The sequence below is a fragment of the Rosa rugosa genome, chromosome 4 (assembly GCF_958449725.1).
Source record: "Rosa rugosa chromosome 4, drRosRugo1.1, whole genome shotgun sequence".
Classification (NCBI taxonomy): domain Eukaryota; kingdom Viridiplantae; phylum Streptophyta; class Magnoliopsida; order Rosales; family Rosaceae; genus Rosa; species Rosa rugosa.
In genome coordinates, this window is record NC_084823.1 from 55,996,346 (window position 1) to 56,015,164 (window position 18,819).

Here is an 18,819-nt window from a genome sequence, read left to right on the forward strand (position 1 = left end):
TTAAAGTAAGATCTTGAATTTTATATTAGAATCCGATCAAATTGGCTTTCTAGAGGTCTTCTTTGTCAGATCGAAGAAACCATTGATGTAAAGATTGACTGTTATAGGTTCGCTTAGGCCAATGAAATTAGGGGGATAAAGTAGGCTTTATTGCGTGTGTCGCTTGTGTGCACGAAGAACTCACGTCATTGCTCATCAAAAAATAAAAATTACATAGTGAATGATAGATTTGACGACAAGAAATACCACAAGGAAGAAATTAACAATCACAACGGCAAACATGCCGTTGGCGGCGACAGTTAGGTTAAAACGAGGTGTTCTCATCATTTCGTTTTGAAACTGAAACTTTGCTTTACCAAATTTGTATCTCTAACGTTCAATATTTTTTTTTTGATTCTGGACGACAATGTAACTCCCCACCCCTACCCAATCCCTGATGTCAGTGAGATTTGAACCAGTAACCTCCACAGTGTTAGTTTGGCTGGCTAACTAAACCAACATGTCACGGCTCATTGACTAACGTTCAATATTTAAAAAGAAAGATAAACAACTAAGATGACGTGGTGTTTGCAAGTATAGAATGCGAATCAAAATAACGAGTAAAAGATTCGTCTCCACTTTGCCCGAACATAAACATACATAACAATCATAAAACTCTGAAGATTTTCTATAAATAAAAAAATAAAAAATAAAAGGAAAAAAAAAATCAGAGAGATTGCCTTAATTACCCTACTACACTCTCTCCTCAGTCCTCACACAAAAATAAAAGAAAAATGGACCTAAATCCGAATCCCAGCCCAGATTTGATATAAATTACCTTAATCTCTCCCTTTTCTTAATCCCGTTCCATGGGCGCTACTCCTAGCAGTAGGTAGTGTCTCTCTCTGCATTTCTCTCTCGTCTCGATCACACCGCCGATCTTGTGAAATTCCATTTCTACCCTCACCTGCTTCTTCCTCTTCTTCTCCAGTAAGTACTCTCTCTAAAACTTTCTCGCTCTATAGATACAGATACATACAGAGAGATATATATACATATATATGCATGTGAGTTGGATTTGTATAGAAGAGTAATGGGGAATAAGAAGCGAAACGCTGCTCCGCGTTCCAAACAGTCGCCGGCGGCGGTTGCGCCGATTGTCGATGGCGGAGACGCCGTCGTTTTGGCCCAGCCCGATTCTGCTCCCCTCACTCTCGCCGACGCCGAGTCCAATAGCCCTAACAGCAACAACCACAACAACAACCTGCTAGTCCTGAGCAACAACAAGATCGAATCCTCGCCGTCGATCGAATCGGGCGGTGGTGCGGTGTTTGATTCGGAGGCTTGCGCCGCCGCGAAGCTCGAATGCGAGAGGGCGCTGACGGCGCTCCGGCGCGGGAACCACACGAAGGCGCTGAGGCTGATGAAGGAGTCGTGCCAGCGGCACGAGAATTCGGCTCACTCGGCTCTGATTCACCGAGTTCAGGGCACTGTGTGCGTCAAGGTGGCGTCGATTATCGACGACCCGAACGCGAAGCAGCGGCATTTGAGGAACGCGGCGGAGTCGGCGCGGCGGGCGGTGGAGCTCTCGCCGAACTCGATCGAGTTCGCGCATTTCTACGCCAATTTGCTCTACGAGGCGGCCAACGACGGCAAGGAGTATGAGGAAGTGGTGGCGGAGTGCGAGAGGGCTCTGGCGATGGAGAGGCCGGTTGATCCTGCGAGGGAGAGCTTGCAGGAGGAGAGCCAGCAGAAGCTGCCGACGGCGGAGGCTCGAATTGGCCACGTGCAGAATGAGCTCAGGCAGCTGATTCAGAAGTCTAATATTGCCTCAATTTCGACGTGGATGAAGAATTTGGGGAATGGAGAAGAGAAGTTTAGGTTAATTCCGATTCGGAGGGTGACAGAGGACCCTATGGAGGTGAGGTTGGTGCAAACTAGGCGGCCGAATGAGATTAAGAAGGCAACTAAGACGCCGGAAGAGAGGAGAAAGGAGATTGAAGTAAGGGTTGCGGCTGCCAGGCTGTTGCAGCAGAAGTCTGAGGTGCCTCAGTTGAGCAATGAGGGTGAGAAGAGTGACAGGGGAGTGGATTCGTCGTCCGGTTCTGGTCAGAGAGGTGGTGAGCGAAGAAAGTATGGGGGGTTGAGGAAAAACGGGTCATCATCGGAGAGGAAGGATTGTGTTAGGTCGTATTGGAAATCGATGAGTGTTGATATGAAGAAAGAGTTACTTAGGATTAGAGTTAGCGATCTTAAGGCCAAGTTTAGCTCGTCCAAGGATGGTTTGGCGAATGAGGTTTTATCAGAAGCACTGGCGTTTGCAGAGAGTAGTAGAAGTTGGAACTACTGGGTTTGTTGTAGATGCAGTGAGAAATTCGTGGATTCTGAATCACATATTCACCATGTTGTGAATGAACATATGGGAAACCTTATGCCAAAAATGCAGTCAGTTTTGCCTCCAAATGTTGACAATGAATGGATTGAGATGATTCTTACTTGTTCTTGGAAACCGCTGGATGTCTCTGCTGCTATTAGAATGCTCACAGATCAAAGAAAATGCAAAGACTCTGAGTTTGTTGATGAGTTCTACTCTGGGAATCATAACAAAGAGTGTGAGGATTGTTTCAAAGATGCGTGGGATGAATCGCCTGAGAAGGAAATTCTTGAAGATGGTCCTAGTGATTTAACTGTTGATGGCAGTAACCATGAGAAGGTTGCTCACGTTGAGTCTACAGAATGTGATGAGGACAATGGGTCTATTGCTTATTCTTCTCTAGCAGGTGGTTGGCCGATAACTGATGACCCTGAACGTATGAAGCTTCTTGAAAGAATTCATGCCTTATTTGAGGTTCTTATCAGGCATAAATATCTTGCTGCAACTCATCTTAACAGGGTGATACAATTTACAATTGATGAGCTACAGGCTTCTGGTTCTGAGCTTCTTAACCATGGTGTGGAGCAAACACCTATGTGCATTTGCTTCCTGGGAGCTACACAGCTTAGGAAAATCCTCAAATTCTTGCAGGATCTGTCCCATGCTTGTGGTTTAGGTAGATATTCTGAGAAAAGTAGCAGTGCTATGGATGATGGAAATAACACGAATCAGGGTGTAGAGATCAAAGAGAGGATTGTTCTCAGCGGAGATGCATCCTGCCTCCTTTTGGACACTTCTGATTCTACATTTAGTGCTGGGCATGAAACCCCTACTGATGGAACTGGGCTTCTTCCTGATTCCGATGCTCTGCTGTCCTGGATATTTGCAGGCCCATCTAGTGCTGAACAGTTGACATCCTGGATGCAAACAAAAGAAGAGAAAACACAACAAGGGATGGAAATTCTCCAGATGCTTGAAAAGGAATTTTACCACCTGCAGAGTCTTTGTGAGAGAAAATGTGAGCATTTAAACTATGAAGAAGCATTACAGGCAGTTGAAGATCTCTGTGTTGAAGAAGGGAAAAAGAGGGAAAATGCCACGGAATTTTCCAATCGAAGCTTCGAGTCTGTGCTAAGGAAGAGGAAAGAAGAGCTTGAGAGAGAGAATGATATGATGTTCCTTGCAAGTAGGATTGAGTTAGATGCCATATCAAACATTTTAAGAGAATCTGAAGCGTTAAACATTAACCAGTTTGGGTATGAGGAAACTTATGGTGGTGTGACTTCTCAGTTATGTGACTTGGAATCCGGGGAAGATGATGATTGGAGAGCCAAGGATTATGTGCATCAGGTGGACACTTGTGTAGAAGTTGCAATCCAGAGACAGAAAGAACAATTATATGTAGAGGTCAGTTCAGGGTTTCATTTTAACTCAAATGATCATCATTGTCATTTTACCTCTTCTGTTTTTTTGTTGCTGTTGTTTTTTTAAAAAAATTATTTTTTGCTTCTCATGCAGCTAAGCAAAATCGATGCACGGATTATGCGAAATGTTACTGGGATGCAGCAATTGGAAGTTAAGCTTGAACCCGTCTCCGCCCATGATTATCGGTCAATAGTCTTGCCTTTACTGAAGTCCTACCTTCGGGTATGTATTAAAGAAGATGAATTTTTTGAACTGGTTATTTTCTTTCTGAACTTAGCATAATGCATTCTCGTGTCACTGTAGGCACATTTGGAGGAGCTGGCTGAAAAAGATGCCACTGAAAAGTCGGATGCTGCAAGAGAGGCATTTTTGGCAGAACTTGCACTTGATTCTAAGAAAGGTGTCAAAGGAGGAAATGATAATTTGAGACACACACAGGAGAAAGCGAAAGACAAGAAGAAGAATAAGGAGTATAGGAAAGCAAAAGATACAAAGGTTTCAATTGTGTCTCTCTGGTTGTCTTTTTCTTGGTGGAGGTCAATATGTATCCTGATATTTAACATTTATTCCCCGTACTTCTGCAGGGTACTGGTGTTTCAGATGAGCACATGCATCATGATGAGTCTGCGGAGCAGTATGTCTTCTTGTTTCCAATGTGCATATGTATCAATTTATTACTAGTCTCATAAATGGCTATCAATTGATTATGATTGCTTATAATGGGTATACTCTATTTGATGTATATTTGATGTGCCTCCTATTGCAGTTCCTCTCCAGTCGCATCTTATGGTGACCCTCCAGATTCTGAGATTGTTGTTTCTGTAAATGGTGATGACTTGAAGCAACAGGAAGAGGAATCTAGACGGAGAATCGAACTTGAGGAAGAGGAAAGAAAGCTTGAAGAAACTTTGGAGTATCAGAGACAAATTGAGAAGGAAGCTAAGCAGAAGCACCTTGCTGAGCAAAGTAAGAAATCTACTCTACCGCATCCAGAGAAGGTGGCAGAGAAACTGCCCGATGTTAACTTGGAGCCTTATGCCAATGATCAAGATATGCATGAGCCACTTAAGCCGTATGTGCAGGTTAGTGTTGTTACGCTATGCCCTGCCTGTTTCTGTTTACTTGTCTTGATCTACCACTCAATAATTGGTACATGGAATTGAATACTGAAGATCATTTGCATGGGAGGAATGGAACTTAGAAAAGTAGAAAACTTAATGAAAATTTACTTTTCAGGAGCAGTTGGGACAGAAGACTGGATCCCCTAACAATCTAGAAGGCGTGCCTATTAACATGGCAAATGGTTCTCCAGCATCAGTAAAAGCTTCCTCTGTTTCTGGTCCTCAAATGATTAATGGTGCACAAGATAAAGTTCACCCAGGTTGGTGTTAGGATTCCTTGGATGAGGGTGGCGTAATGTGATAATGAAAAATGTATTCATTGCTCATCTTCTTGAACAGGATTACCTAATGGAGGAATTCTTGAGGATGGTTATCTGCCTTCTGATCGACGGCCAGGAAGGAAAAATAGAAGGCAGAGGAGTTCCACCAAAGTGCCTGACGGAAAGAGTCGAACCTTGTTATCTGAAAGGGAAAATATTGAAGTTGGGAGGCCAAATGTTGAGGGTCAAAGTAAACAAATTCGATCCAATGACAATCTCCTTGCAGATAGCAGTAAGTTCACTTACCCACCATGAGTTTGTCTGAAATTTTGACTTTTGAGCTTATTGTTCTTGTGATATAAATGGAGCTTGTGAGGGGTGTATTGTTTAGCTCTGATATTATTCCAGCTGCTTGAGTGTGTTTGACATGATTTTAGTGTTTGGTAAAGTCATTTTGGCTGTATGGTGAACCATGCCAACATTAGTTGCCCTGTCACTTTTTTGCTTGTTGACAGATAGCAAAAAGATTTATGTTTGACAAGTTCCTTGGAAGGCTTAGTTTTTTTTATTTATTTCATCAGTTTGATAATTTAGCATTAAAATTGATCCTCTTTGTAATTGTATGTTCCTGCTGCTCTGCAAATATGATAAATACAACATCTATCTTTGTAGGCATTTGCTCATGTGCATTAATTTTTGGCATTTGGAATAATTATGGGCATGGGATTTGTTAATTGAAAACTGGTGAATCCTGTTTTGGCAGACAAGGGAACACGGGAATTGAGACAGCAACATGCAGAGGAAGATGATGAAGAAAGGTTCCAGGCCGACCTTAAAAAGGCCGTACGCCAAAGCCTAGGTAAAATGATCTATTTATATGTGAAATTTTCGATGTTCTGTTACTCAATATTCACATTTGTTAACCACCGGTCACTTTAGTTAGTGGGGTACCTTTATCTTAATGGAGGGAAGTGCTGCATTCAACACATTGTAGTAATTGGTCATTATGCGATTTAGAGGTTAACATTTAATAAAAAAGAAAAAGATTTGTATGTTGTTAACTGTTTATGTAATCTCTTGGATCTTGGATGATCTCTCGAAGGACTAGATTAGTAATCTCAGTTTATTAGAGAGCCAATTCAATGAATAACCCTCACTTTATATTTATTTTTTTGAAAAGATGAATAATCTTTACTTGTACTACACAATAGATTAGCGGTCATCTCCGGTAGCAGTCCAGTTCTGGACACAAATTTTGTGCAATGATCTGTTTTAGGTATTCATGCATGAATTTCAAAGAGATGCAGTATGATTCTAATGAAATATGATTAGTAGACAGGGGATGTTGATCTGGCCATGTTAAGACAAATATTACCCAAGTTTTCTAACTCTGACCATCATTGACCATGTGAATCATTAGTTTGATCTACATAATCTAGTCAGTGTTTAATGCAGTCTCACCTAGACATTAGGAGACTGATCAAAAAGTAAGCTTTATCTTGCCAAATTGTATTGCTAGTTTGCTACCATCTGTCTTACCAATGCATCTTCCCAGCTTTTGCGGTTTTGAGAACTTGGTGTCTCCAGCTTTTAATAGCAGTGTCTGCAACTGCCTAACCTTTCTATCCATGCTATTTATCAGATACATTCCAAGAACAGTGGAAATTGCCCTTAGTTTCAAGTTTGAGGACACCCAAAGGGATTTCGGCAGATTTTGATAAAGGCGGTGTTTTACATAATGACATCAGAGTTGAAAATGCAAGTGATATTGATGTCCTGGGTACTGGGTTAAAGAATGAAGTTGGTGAATACAACTGCTTTCTGAATGTTATCATACAGGTGCTTGTGATGCAAAGTTATCTGATGGATTTATTATTTTGGTTTGTTTATTATTGTGGTCATTTCCTGATCATCTTCTCCATCTTGAACATTTCTTTTTCTGTATCTTCTCAGTCCTTGTGGCATATTAGACTGTTTCGAGATGAGTTCCTGCAAAGATCAACATCAGAACATGCTCACGTGGGGGATCCATGTGTGGTCTGTGCATTGTATGAAATATTTACTGCCTTGAGTAATGCAGCTACAGATATGCGAAGAGAAGCTGTTGCGCCTACGTCTTTGAGAATAGCTTTAAGCAACCTGTATCCAGAAAGTAACTTCTTCCAGGAGGTACATTATTCCCTGCCACTAATATAACCTTTACGAAACTATAAAATCATCCTATTAGCTCATGAATCATAAATTTACCTCCATTTTCGGAGTTGTGACTAAGATAATAGCAACTATGCAGGCTCAGATGAATGATGCTTCTGAAGTTTTGGGAGTGATATTTGACTGTCTTCACCGGTCATTTACTCGTGGTTCGAGTGTTTCTGATACTGAATCAGTGGAAAGTAGTTGCCTGGGGTCTTGGGATTGTTCAAACAATGCTTGTATTGTGCACTCCATGTTTGGAATGAACATTTTTGAACGAATGAATTGCTGCACTTGTGGTTTGGAGTCCAGACATCTCAAATACACTTCTTTCTTTCATAATATAAATGCCAGTGCTCTCCGAACTATGAAGGTATTGTTTTGTGAAGAACATTCTGATTATTTATTTTCTGATGGTTGCAATTGCTGTTTAAGCTACTTGATGTTTTTGGTATGTTAACTAATTTTCTTTGCCTTCTCTCTTATTATTCTTGCTAGGATGAGTATGCAGAAAGCTCCTTTGACGAGCTTTTAAATCTTGTAGAGAAGAATCATCAGTTGGCCTGTGATTCCGAGGCTGGTGGCTGTGGGAAGCTCAACTATATCCATCACATTCTTTCAACTCCACCACATGTTTTCACAACAGGTGACTTGAGAAAATGCTTATTTGTTTGTAAAGAGGAAACTGGCTTCCATCAATACCCATAATTATGTTAATATTTTCTCTTGCAGTTATGGGTTGGCAAAATACTTGTGAGAGTGCTGATGATATAAAAGCAACACTGGCAGCTCTAAATACTGAGATAGATATCAGTGTCCTTTACCGTGGACTGGATCCAAAGAGTACACATAACTTGGTTTCTGTGGTATGTATATTTAGATAAGCCTTGATCATGTTTCATTTGCAGCTTTTGTTTCATATTTTCCTTAGGTTTGTAAATTATAGTGTGGTTGAAGGTTGACAAAGAGGCTTACCTTCTCCAAATACTTGGATTTATCTGTCTCTATGAAAACGTGTATCTATTTGGAACTGACATATCATTTCACTCTTAGGTTTGCTACTACGGGCAACATTACCATTGCTTTGCCTATAGTCATGAGCGCGAATGCTGGGTTATGTATGATGATAATACTGTCAAGGTAAACTCACCTTCTTTTGTAAATCAAGCTTCCTTTGCGTTCTTTCCCTTTTGTCCTTTGTTACAATTTGTGACTTAATATAGGTGATTGGTGGGTGGGCTGATGTTCTTACCATGTGCGAAAGAGGGCATTTGCAACCGCAAGTTCTTTTCTTTGAAGCTGTAAACTAGACTTTCTCTGGAATGCAATTTAGCATCAGAAAGAGAGCATTGATGTTGTATGTGTATTCACTCTCTGTCTGTGGTGAGGAAGCGCTGATTTCCTCTGTATCCTGCCGCCCGCTAAAAGTTTGCAACGTCAGTTACAGTGGAAGTCCAGAGTTCTGATGTAGAATTAACAGAATGATATAATGAAGAAATTTTTTTGAGCAACTGGTCCTCATGGGAGAAACCGTGTATCTAAAGCATCTCAGCATTAATCAGACAATCGAGGAATCGGAAAGTGTTATCATCATGTGGTATGTTTTCCTCCAATAACCTCAGCATTATCAGGTGACTGCCCGAGATTTTCCTTTTAAGGTGGATTTGGTTGATGAGTAGTTGTCTGGCTATATGCGGATTTAAGGAGCTTAACCATAGCTGGCATTGATTTCCAGTTGTTTCTCAAACTTGGAGCATGTAACAGTAAAGGGGAGTATAGGTTGTTGAAATTGAAATCGAAATCTTTGCCGGACGTTTTCTATTTTTTTTTTTTTTTTCATATTCCCCCCCCCCAATTTTGAAAATGGGTTTTGTATAGATCACATTAGGTCTTTTGGGTACTCAAAAGTCAAAACAGTAAAATTATTGCTTCATTTTGACACTATGGGTTAAAATGAAGATTTATTTGCTCGTATCTTGTCGGTGATTTATTGGTACTATTATTGTGTGTTTTGAGGTACTTGGTGCCAGATTATGTGCTTCAAAAGCCTCCAATGAAAAAGTAAAGTAATTTGCCTGTCTAGAAAGATAAAAGACCTAAAATTAATTTTATTTATTTGATTGATTGTTTGTCCCTTGTACTATCCAATTGAACTGATTATAGCTAATCTTTAATTAATTCATCAATTTTTTTCATTATTTCTCGTCTTGTCCATGACGGTCTCATGGCTTTCCTTAAACTCTCCGCCGTTCAATCATTTACAATTTTTTTTTTTAATATTTAGATACAATAAAGTACGAAGAAATATCACTAAACCAGTAACTAATTGGTGGAAATGAATTTCCCACATGTGACAAAAAACCGTCACCTAAAAATACATTGCAAAGACAAGTCAGTGTGAAGTAGCTACGACCATAACCAAAAAAAGGTGGCCCAAAATTTTCGGACTCCCTCAAAGTCCTACATTTGTCCCCAACGGTCTCTCTCTAACAACACACTTGAAAATACAGAAACCATCCCCCGTCGATTTCGCTCCTCTCCCCAATCTCTTCCTTTTTACTTAGTCTCTCTTCTCTACTTCCAGCAAATCCGCACATTACCAGACCTTTTCAGATCCCCAAAAACCAAAACCAAAACCACAACCATGTTGCTTCTCATACCCACATTCTTCTTCACCATCACCATCTTCCTCACATCCTTCTTCTTCCTCATTCTTCTTCTCCATCATTACCGCCACCTTTGCAATATTCATCTCTCCAACTCATTTCTAAGCTTTCGATGGCTACATTTGCCACATTGGTTTGAACCACCACCGCAACGAAGCCGACGACACTTACTTGGTTCAGACAACATAATGACCCTTAAGGGTGCCACCAGCCAGGCCTGTGCTGCATGCAAATACCAAAGAAGAAAGTGCACGCCAGAGTGCCCTTTAGCTCCTTATTTCCCACCAGACCAACCAAAAATGTTTCAAAATGCACACAAGCTTTTCGGGGTCTGCAACATCTTGAAGATACTTAAAAGTGTCGACCCCTGTCTCAAGTTTGAGACCATGAAGTCCATCATCTACCAAGCCAACATTCGAGACAAGTTTCCGGTCTACGGCTGTTGGGAGGTGATCTGGCAATTACAGTACCAGATTATGGTTGCGGAGCAGGAGCTTCAAAATGTTCATAAACAGCTTGCATTGTACAGACAACATCACTACCAGCAGCAGCAGCAGATTTCATCTATGCAAGATTATGTGACCTCACAATTAGAATTGGGCATGGCACCACCAAATAATAATAATACCATCTCACTTTTACATCATAGTACTCCACAATCTTATGATAACAATAATACTGCCATACCTCATGCTTTGCCTGTAACACAACAGCAGCAGCAGCAGCAGCCTTACTCTCATCGAAGCGACGATGCTTACACTTGTGCTTATGACATTGACTCCAAGGAGAATATTACCGGGGAGAATGTTTTGTGGGCCCAAAATCCTTTCACTAACAACAACAGCAGTATCAATGAGAACAACGATAATGCAGAGACAGTTCAATCCCAGTTCGGAGTTTCGCAGAGACTAGCTATTGAATCAGAAGATGTTCAAGATTACGATGAGCTGCACCCATTTTTCGATACCATAGATGATAGACAGTCATACATTGATTCCAAAGAGGCTTATGATTCAAGCAGGTACATTCGTTTGTCACAAAATGATGAGTTGATGACCATGTAAGAATGTGATTCGAGCTTAACTTTTTCATTCATCGTGCAGTTCGGAAGAATCTTTTAAGGACACAACACAATTATCGATGGATCATGCGGCGGAGAACACATTGAAGAGTGCTGCAGCATGCTTCAGTCTTACCAGCGTCAAGTTATCAGTAAGCTAGAAAAAACCATTTTGGCTCTACTGTTTATTTATAGTTTTCCATCGTGAGTTGTTTCATAAGAAGGGAATATTCAACAATTTTGTTTTACTCATTTATGAATAAAAAACTGCACAATTCTGAGCTTCTTCTTCAATTTCCCTCCTCGTAGAAATTTTTGTTTGACAAATGAGTTCGTAAATAGCACACTCTGTAGTTCTGTCAAGTACTGATAGAAGCCAAGGATTTAGATTAGAAGAATGTTTCCCTCCAGGAGAACTTGTGTATTTCAGCTTCAAAAACGAGGGAACTTAATATTATTCACAGACACTATTCTAAACAGATTTCAAATGCTTCCAACAAAATCCCAAGTGGTGAAAGGCAAATTGTAATTCAAGCTCTTTACAAGAAACATAGCTACGTGGAAATACTTGTCCAGACGCACTAGGGATTGAGTCATAGAAGCCTGGTATTGTATGAACCACAAAAGGTGCACTTGTGGTAAAGCCAATGAAAGGGAGCAGTTCCTTTCTTCTCACAGTCATTGCATAGTATGGCCTGCAATTCCATCAACACTTGATGAACACATGTGTCTGGAAGCATTAGGAGCTAATGAGTACGGCAAGAAAAAGAGAGTGACAAACCTCAGTTCGGCCAGAATACTCATCTGGAAGCTTCTCTCCAGCCAAATATGCATCATACATTCTAAATAACATCTGCAAGACAAGCATACAGTTCAAGAGCCTTCACACATCTTAATTGGACAGAGATTAGCATATGAAGAAAGTGAATTAATTTGATTTTCAATCGGTAGACTTCACAAGTTTGGTAACTGACCTGCATGTCCCCAAGTGACTTGCCACAGATTGGGCAGGTATAATTAGTAAAGGTGTAGGCCTAGAAGCAGCATCACAAGTACGAGTAAAGCTTTCTGAATATTTGCAGATATATATATATATATATATATATATATATGTGTGTGTGTGTGTGTGTGTGTGTGTGTGTGTGTGTGTGTGTGTGTGTGTGTGGACACAAGCAAGAACTATACAAGGAAAGTACCTGAAAACATGTTGAATGCATTGAATGACCACATGGAAGGGCCTTTACTGGAGAGTTGGACGTGAAGATGTCCTCGTGGCAAATAGGGCAATTATCCATAAAGCTTTTCTCTCTGCATGTATGCTTGAAGAGAGAACGGGACATGCAAGCATTACAAGTCATGCAATGGAAGTAGTCAATACCCAATCCCTTTCCAACTCGGCACAAGTTACAGTAAGGGCAATGGTAGATAATCCTGGTAAAGAGCTTCTTCATTAGAAACATAAATAATCTCGAACTGTTGACTTGAATATAACATAACCAGTTGGCATGGAAACATGGCGTTAAATCTACCCTAGATCAATACCCATAAAAAAAAATAGGGGTAGAATGAGAACACCATTCTAGTCACTACAGAAGTTTATGCACATAAAGTCCAGTAGTAGTTAATTTCTTACAGTCTGATAGTGGCATTGTGGTGACTAGACCACAGATTGCCTGAATAATGAAGTAATGAGATTATTCAAAAATGTGGTACTGAACAAATTATTCAAATGGATGCCAAGATAGTTAAAGGTAGTCAAATTCTCCATCCTTAGTTACTAGCTACTCACAGTTTGTCAGGGGCTAAATCGCTTCATTACAAAAGTAGGTAATATAGTTTCGCATTATGATCAAATCTAGCAACAATATAGTCAGTTAAATCAGGATAAGTCACCTTTCATCATCAAAAATTTTGCAGATTTTGCAAAAGTATCTTGCCATGGATAAATCATTGCAGGATGCAGATGAGCATGTGGGCCCGATTGGCTGAATTTTCAAGCATTTCATGCACATCATCTCTGTTACAGATCTCCTGCATATGTATCCCATAATGAGAAAAGAAGAGAGAATAGGAAACATTAACATTGATATTTACACTGTTGAATACCTATCTATTGTGTGCTCGGCCATCTCATCATGGCAGCGTATGCAAGTGTAGAGCTGGTTGCAACATGCAGCAACAAGCTTACAGTTCCTCTTATAGTGTTTACAACCAAATGTTAGCCCAAATGGGTCCTGATACGACGGATGCTGATCAGGGAATTCTTTCCCATTACTTGCAACAGTTGACTGAGAGTGTTGTCTGACTCTCCAATGGCTGAAGAGTGTAAATATAAAAACTTGTCATTTCTTCCCACAGGAAGAGTCTTTGTCCAACTTTATCAGCATGCAGATGTAGCAGAAAGATAGAAGTGTGAGAAATTGAGAAAGAAAATTTAAAAAAAAAAATTGGCACTGTGATGCAAATTGGGGCTAGTATCAAGGGATCATTGTCAACTTATTCATATCCAGCCAGCTTCTCCTCCCTTACATTTATGTTTATTTTTTAATACATGTCTTAAAGAACATATGTCTGTTATATCAGATTTATTAGGTTTCTGTTGGAAATTACCTAACTAGACTCTTTTGGTCAAATATAAGCCACAACCACTTCTAAAGTTGATCTATAACCTAGTTTCGTCAAGGGAAGCAGTCTGAATTGGTTTCATAATCTGGTCATTAGGACCATCAATTAACCCACCATAGATCTTTTTCCAATAAGGTTGGTCTGCATATACTATTTTTAATTAATTTGCTAATAGCTTAAGCTTTTAGGATCAGCAGTAACTTAACAAAGTATCAGTGTGTTTTCTATTTTGTTTGATGTCTTGGTGATCCCTGTTTCTTGTATAGTTTGTACAGCATGTTTAAGGCTTGATTTGTGTGTGTGTGTGTGTGGTCTGTGTTATCTTAAATTGACAAACATTTTTGAGCAATAGACCATGTTTAATACTTGATGGTATGCTTAAATTACTATGACATATACCAATGTATTATTGCTTCTTGCTCTTACAATAGGTAGTATGATTGGAATAATAAACAAATTTTGTCCTAAACAGGGGAGCAAAAAGATTAAAGGAAAGTAGAGCTTTGAAAAGAAAACAAAATATAACAGACATTTTTATGACCAACCTCGATAGCAGGTTCTGCATCATATATGGTTTCTTCTGAGGATCCAAGGAAGAGTCGCGGGAGATTTTACTTATTGCAGTCAACAGATCCTCTTGACTTAGTGTCAGCAGGCACTCACAGTAATCTGTTTTATGACTTGCTTGAAAAAGTTGTCCTGGATCATTGATTTGATCTGTGGCATTTTCAATGTCTTCATTTTTCATCTTCTTACCTTCTGCAAGACTTCCAGATTCTCTAGGGTTGTATTTACATTGGTGACTATCAGCATCCCTCAGCTTATGATCCACCTCACTGATTTGTAACAGCTTAGTATTAGTATCAGGGGAATCTTTTTCAGGAAAGTTGATGCTTCTGTTGCAGAGTTTTCTTTCTAGTTCATCCAGTCCACACAAGTACGTAGAGACAACCTCCAAGGGATCTACAGTCTTTGAAGGAGGAAGGCTTGACTCCTCCACCACCTTGCCTGCATCATAACCCTCCCACCATTCTTTCAACCACTCATCAAACATTGTGTTTCTGGTGACCTGGCGCCATATAGATATCATGGCATGCTGTTCTTCTGGTGTCAAAGATTCCATCAGCCAGGGTATCATATCTTGTAATATTTTTGCTTCTGTTCTACCAAGTATGCATCCCACGATCCTTTCTTGCTCTTCAATGGAGAAGCATTCTTTAAACAAGGGCCAAAGTTCAACTTCTTCACGATGAATATGTTCAGTCAGTAATTTGCACGTTGATTTGCACATACCATGAAGCCTCATGCACAACTGATAGTGCTTTGGCGACATCTGGTCCATTGTGTTTGAATCAACCATAGAAACTGAAAAATGCAATTTAGACATCTCATCTAGAATGAAGGATATTTTTTGGAAGAGTTCAACCTCTAGTTTGTGGTCCATTGTGTAAGACTGGCTAATGTTTTGACATTTTCCCTTTGCCTCCAAGGCTGGAAAGGCAACCTCGTCCTCTGCTTCACTATGTATTTGATGTAAGAACTGTATGAGATTAAAGCGCCGGCAAAAATCTGTGAGGGAAGCTGCATTTTCAGCCAACTCAGCTGAACCAAGGACAAGGTAATCCAAATCCTTCCTGAGAGCCTTGTGGAAGAAAAATAAGAGATCTATTGGTTTTGGTTCATGGAGACCGTAACCACTCAAGTTTTCTCCACTAAGACTTTCAGGAATATGATATGATGTTTTCATTCCAGAGAAGTATACTTGGGGATTGATTCCTCTTGAGTTTGACGTCTCAGAATATGTAGAAGAGTCGGAGGCAAAAGATGAAGAGTATGGCATAGAGTTCTTTCCCTTTTTTGAAGAAATTAGTTCCATTACCCCAGTGTTTGATTTCCCTCGATGTTGCATATTGGAGCTTACAGATGAACACGCAGTACTGGCATGTAATTGATTGCATAAGAAAGTGCATCTGCTCTTAAATATTTGCTGCAAGTCCTCTCGGAAATTTTCAATTGAGGTTTTACCTGAATGGCCAATACGGAACCACTCATGTAACAGGGACATAAAAGATTCATTAACCAAGAAATCTCGCTGCTTCATGCTGCTAAGAATTGACCTGGACTCATCCTCGGATAAGTTAGCTGAAAACCAAGTAGTCACACACTTCAGCAACCCAAGTGGCATAATATGAAGGCTGACATACACGAGTTGCTGTTGCATTTCATGGCTACAGTTCTTCCTTATAATGGGAAATACCTGATAAAAGCTGGTCCATGTTAATTTGGATTCAATAAGGCAAGAATTTTCTTAACCATAATTTGGTAATATCTTGCCCCAACAAAAAGGACTTCTGTAAGTTTTCTTAACAAACTAAATCATAGTTATCTCTAAATGCCATAAATTACGAAATCCTAGAAGGTTGGGAATATTCACCCTTCCTTGATTTATTTACCTCTGTTTCGTGGAAAGCAAAATGCTTGCGGACTCCCACCACAAGACACTCAAATTCCCAGCAAAGCTTTTCAACAAATTTGCTCAAAGGTGTTCTATTTTCAAGGCCATAGTATAGTAAATTCTGCAAACTTTCCAGAAGGCTTTCATCGGGAAATATCTCAATTGTGGGGTACAGACAGCCATTGACAAGTTCATTTAACACAGGGTGAACTAACTTCTCCAATGCATTGCTGTAGGTCAGAAAGTGTTCATTGAAGAATCAATTGAAAAAAAAAAATTATAAATTAAAAAAATAATAATAATAATGGCCTTAGCAACTGCATTGACTACCTGTAGAAAGTAAGGACATCAGCAAGAAACTTTAGCTGGACAACTATTGAATCAATATCTAGAAAATTGACTGAGCTTCTCAATTGATATAGCTCTCCCATAATTTTTTCTAGATCTTTCCTTATGGCACCATGCCAAAGATGAAGCCCATCAACAGGACTGTATCCAGTATCAGTTTGGATGCTGTCTTCCTTCATGCAACTCCAATTTTCTTCAAAGAACCTCTTAGGGGAATGAGACTTGAGTAACTTTTTCATATCTGCATATTCATCATCACCAGTGTGTCGAGCTTGGCCCTTGTTAGCAAGCCACGAGCTTACTACCTAGAAAATATTTAAGCTATCATTACCAAGGGATTGATAGAGCACTAGAGTAAGAACTTGGGTTACAAAAGATTAGGGTACAATTTATTGGGGTGAGAACTTGAGTTAAACTGTACCTCTTGGAGATGTTTTTCATCAGGTACAATTTCTTTTATGCAATGTATGAGTTCCTCTTTTTCATCATTTTGAAGAGAGGAGATCATCCATGGTAGAAGATCCTCTAGCAGCACTAAAGGCATACTACACATGAACTGCCACACAAGTGAAGCCTGCTCCTTCACAGAGAATTGCTGCAGGAGCAAAGGAAAAACCTGGAGCCCATGCACATCATTAGTAATGCATGGAGCACAATCCATACACGTATGACATCAAATTCCAAACAGTATAACTAGAAAACTATAGGAACTGAATATATATATATCGATTTATATTTGAATGTGGTCAAATAAACTCGTTTTAATACTGCAAACCGCAAGGAAGTGAATGTCTTACCTGTTCTTCTTCTTTCACCATATGCTGGCAAATGAACGCCTGGAGCGTCCCGATGCAGAACACAAGTTCCTGAAATTCCTTTGAAGTATCTTCACTTTCCTCTAACAATACATCCAAACAACTAAAAATAGAATCAAAAAGACCATCAATACTCCTATGCTCCAATGAATATGTACAAGCTATGTTTTTTGTTCGTCCATCTAGCGCTAGAAAAATAACCTGCCAAGAAAATATACAATCACTCTTAAAAAAAACATACACAATACAAGCAGTGCAAAATTTTCCTTCAATCATCCATTGAAATGTAAAAGCAATAAGTTTTTACTTCTTACCGTTAACTACATAAAATTACAGTCATAAATAAAAACAAGTTTTCCAAATTACAACAGATATTATTGCTTAATTAGTCGATTAATCATACATTCTACAAATTTCATACGAAATTAGAAATTCTTAGCAAATTTCAAAGCTTTTCGAACCTTTGCAGAGCAGTGATACTGATACGCAACTTACAGTCATCTAAATTTTCCTTCAATTATCCATTGAAATGTAAAAGCAACTTACACTCATCTAAATTTTACCAAGTTTCACTTCTTACCTTCGTAAATTGAAGCAAGTTTTCCAAATTACAACAGATATTATTGCTTAATTACTCGATTAATCATGCATTTTCTAAATTTCACACGAAATTATAAATTCTTAGTAAATTTCAAAAGCTTTTTACCTCATCCTCAGCAGAGCAGTGGTACTTATACGCGAGCTTGAGGAACTCAAACCGTCGCAGAACCTCGAGAACAACGCGGCCTCTGAATCCACCGTCCAAGGCGGCCTCGGTGACGTGGCGGAGATCGGCGAGCTCGGCTCGCATCGCCTTGTGGAAGCAAACCAGCAACAGAATCGGCGTCTGAGCGAGCCGGACTCGCGACTCGGAAGACGAAGACGACGAAGAAGAAGAAGAAGAAGACGAGGAACAGTCCGGCCGAGTGGTGTCGTGACGGTCGCCGCCCATCCAAAGCGAGACGACGACGTCGTTTTAAGCACCATGAAGGTGGAGGAGAAGAAGGAGGAGGAGAAGAGGTGTGGCATTGCGAGGGTCAATGGAATTTAACGCCTCTGCTTTTGAAGCTCCCTCTCTCTCTCTCTCTCTCTCTCTCTCTAGGCTTGTTCCCCCTTACCCACCTCGATCTCCTATTTTTTTAATCCCTAAAATCCATTTTTTATTCCCTGTTAGTGTCCGTCTCCGCAGCCCGGCGAAAGCGACGTCGTACTAAACGGCCAGCCCTGCCAGCTCTTTACGCAGCAGCATCCCACACGCGCCCTCCGCACCACCGTGGAACCCACCCGACCCAAATTTACCCGCTATTCCAGTGCAACTGCCTTCAAGTTTTGATGAATGAAATCGTTAAATATAAGGGTCATTGACCCAAAGCACCAAAATGAACCAAAATTATCCAAGTTATCCTGACAACAGTTTCTTGTTCCTACTAATCCATTTAACAGCTAAATGACAATTTTG

General features: G+C 40.0%; 3 protein-coding genes across 5 annotated transcripts; 2 read left to right on the forward strand and 1 right to left on the reverse strand.

Moving 5' to 3' along the window:
* The first annotated feature begins 788 nt into the window (after positions 1-788).
* LOC133746251 (uncharacterized) lies at positions 789-9,351 on the forward strand. Of its 2 annotated transcripts, none has more exons than XM_062174432.1 (15): positions 789-3,760; positions 3,872-4,000; positions 4,082-4,273; positions 4,363-4,412; positions 4,545-4,860; positions 5,021-5,159; positions 5,239-5,451; positions 5,923-6,018; positions 6,802-6,998; positions 7,113-7,328; positions 7,450-7,725; positions 7,851-7,998; positions 8,085-8,218; positions 8,406-8,492; positions 8,576-9,351. In XM_062174432.1, exons 1-15 carry the CDS (start codon positions 1,073-1,075, stop codon positions 8,660-8,662), a joined length of 4,968 nt encoding a protein of 1,655 aa, XP_062030416.1. In that variant the 5' UTR covers positions 789-1,072; the 3' UTR covers positions 8,663-9,351. The 2 variants fall into 2 exon arrangements, with proteins under 2 accessions (XP_062030416.1, XP_062030415.1); XM_062174431.1 differs by having other exon boundaries at positions 790-3,760; positions 5,015-5,159.
* Positions 9,352-9,601: 250 nt separating this feature from the next.
* LOC133742443 (LOB domain-containing protein 27-like) lies at positions 9,602-11,257 on the forward strand. The gene is made up of 2 exons (XM_062170098.1): positions 9,602-11,039; positions 11,122-11,257. Exons 1-2 carry the CDS (start codon positions 9,997-9,999, stop codon positions 11,237-11,239), a joined length of 1,161 nt encoding a protein of 386 aa, XP_062026082.1. The 5' UTR covers positions 9,602-9,996; the 3' UTR covers positions 11,240-11,257.
* A 238-nt stretch (positions 11,258-11,495) lies between these two features.
* On the reverse strand, positions 11,496-18,493 carry LOC133742442 (zinc finger protein BRUTUS-like At1g74770). Of its 2 annotated transcripts, XM_062170097.1 has the most exons (12): positions 18,028-18,492; positions 17,304-17,522; positions 16,928-17,122; positions 16,489-16,811; positions 16,157-16,388; positions 14,249-15,960; positions 13,185-13,394; positions 12,972-13,109; positions 12,275-12,509; positions 12,053-12,112; positions 11,860-11,931; positions 11,496-11,773 (listed from the first exon to the last, which is right to left on the reverse strand). In XM_062170097.1, exons 1-12 carry the CDS (start codon positions 18,310-18,312, stop codon positions 11,672-11,674), a joined length of 3,783 nt encoding a protein of 1,260 aa, XP_062026081.1. In that variant the 5' UTR covers positions 18,313-18,492; the 3' UTR covers positions 11,496-11,671. The 2 variants fall into 2 exon arrangements, 1 of the variants encoding a protein (XP_062026081.1); XR_009862586.1 differs by lacking the exons at positions 11,496-11,773; positions 11,860-11,931; positions 12,053-12,112; positions 12,275-12,509 and having other exon boundaries at positions 13,185-13,453; positions 18,028-18,493.
* Positions 18,494-18,819: the final 326 nt, after the last annotated feature.

Excerpts from the sequence above, each read along its gene's own strand:
- LOC133746251 (XM_062174431.1), top strand. The coding sequence starts at position 1,073 with ATGGGGAATAAGAAGCGAAACGCTGCTCCGCGTTCCAAACAGTCGCCG. Across the intron at positions 4,413-4,544 it reads CATGATGAGTCTGCGGAGCA|TTCCTCTCCAGTCGCATCTT; the intron begins GTATGTCTTCTT and ends CTCCTATTGCAG. Across the intron at positions 8,493-8,575 it reads ATGATGATAATACTGTCAAG|GTGATTGGTGGGTGGGCTGA; the intron begins GTAAACTCACCT and ends GACTTAATATAG.
- LOC133742443 (XM_062170098.1), top strand. The coding sequence starts at position 9,997 with ATGTTGCTTCTCATACCCACATTCTTCTTCACCATCACCATCTTCCTC. Across the intron at positions 11,040-11,121 it reads GAGGCTTATGATTCAAGCAG|TTCGGAAGAATCTTTTAAGG; the intron begins GTACATTCGTTT and ends TTCATCGTGCAG.
- LOC133742442 (XM_062170097.1), bottom strand. The coding sequence starts at position 18,312 with ATGGGCGGCGACCGTCACGACACCACTCGGCCGGACTGTTCCTCGTCT. Across the intron at positions 17,123-17,303 it reads TGGTGAAAGAAGAAGAACAG|GTTTTTCCTTTGCTCCTGCA; the intron begins GTAAGACATTCA and ends CATGGGCTCCAG. Across the intron at positions 13,395-14,248 it reads ATGCAGAACCTGCTATCGAG|CCATTGGAGAGTCAGACAAC; the intron begins GTTGGTCATAAA and ends TACACTCTTCAG.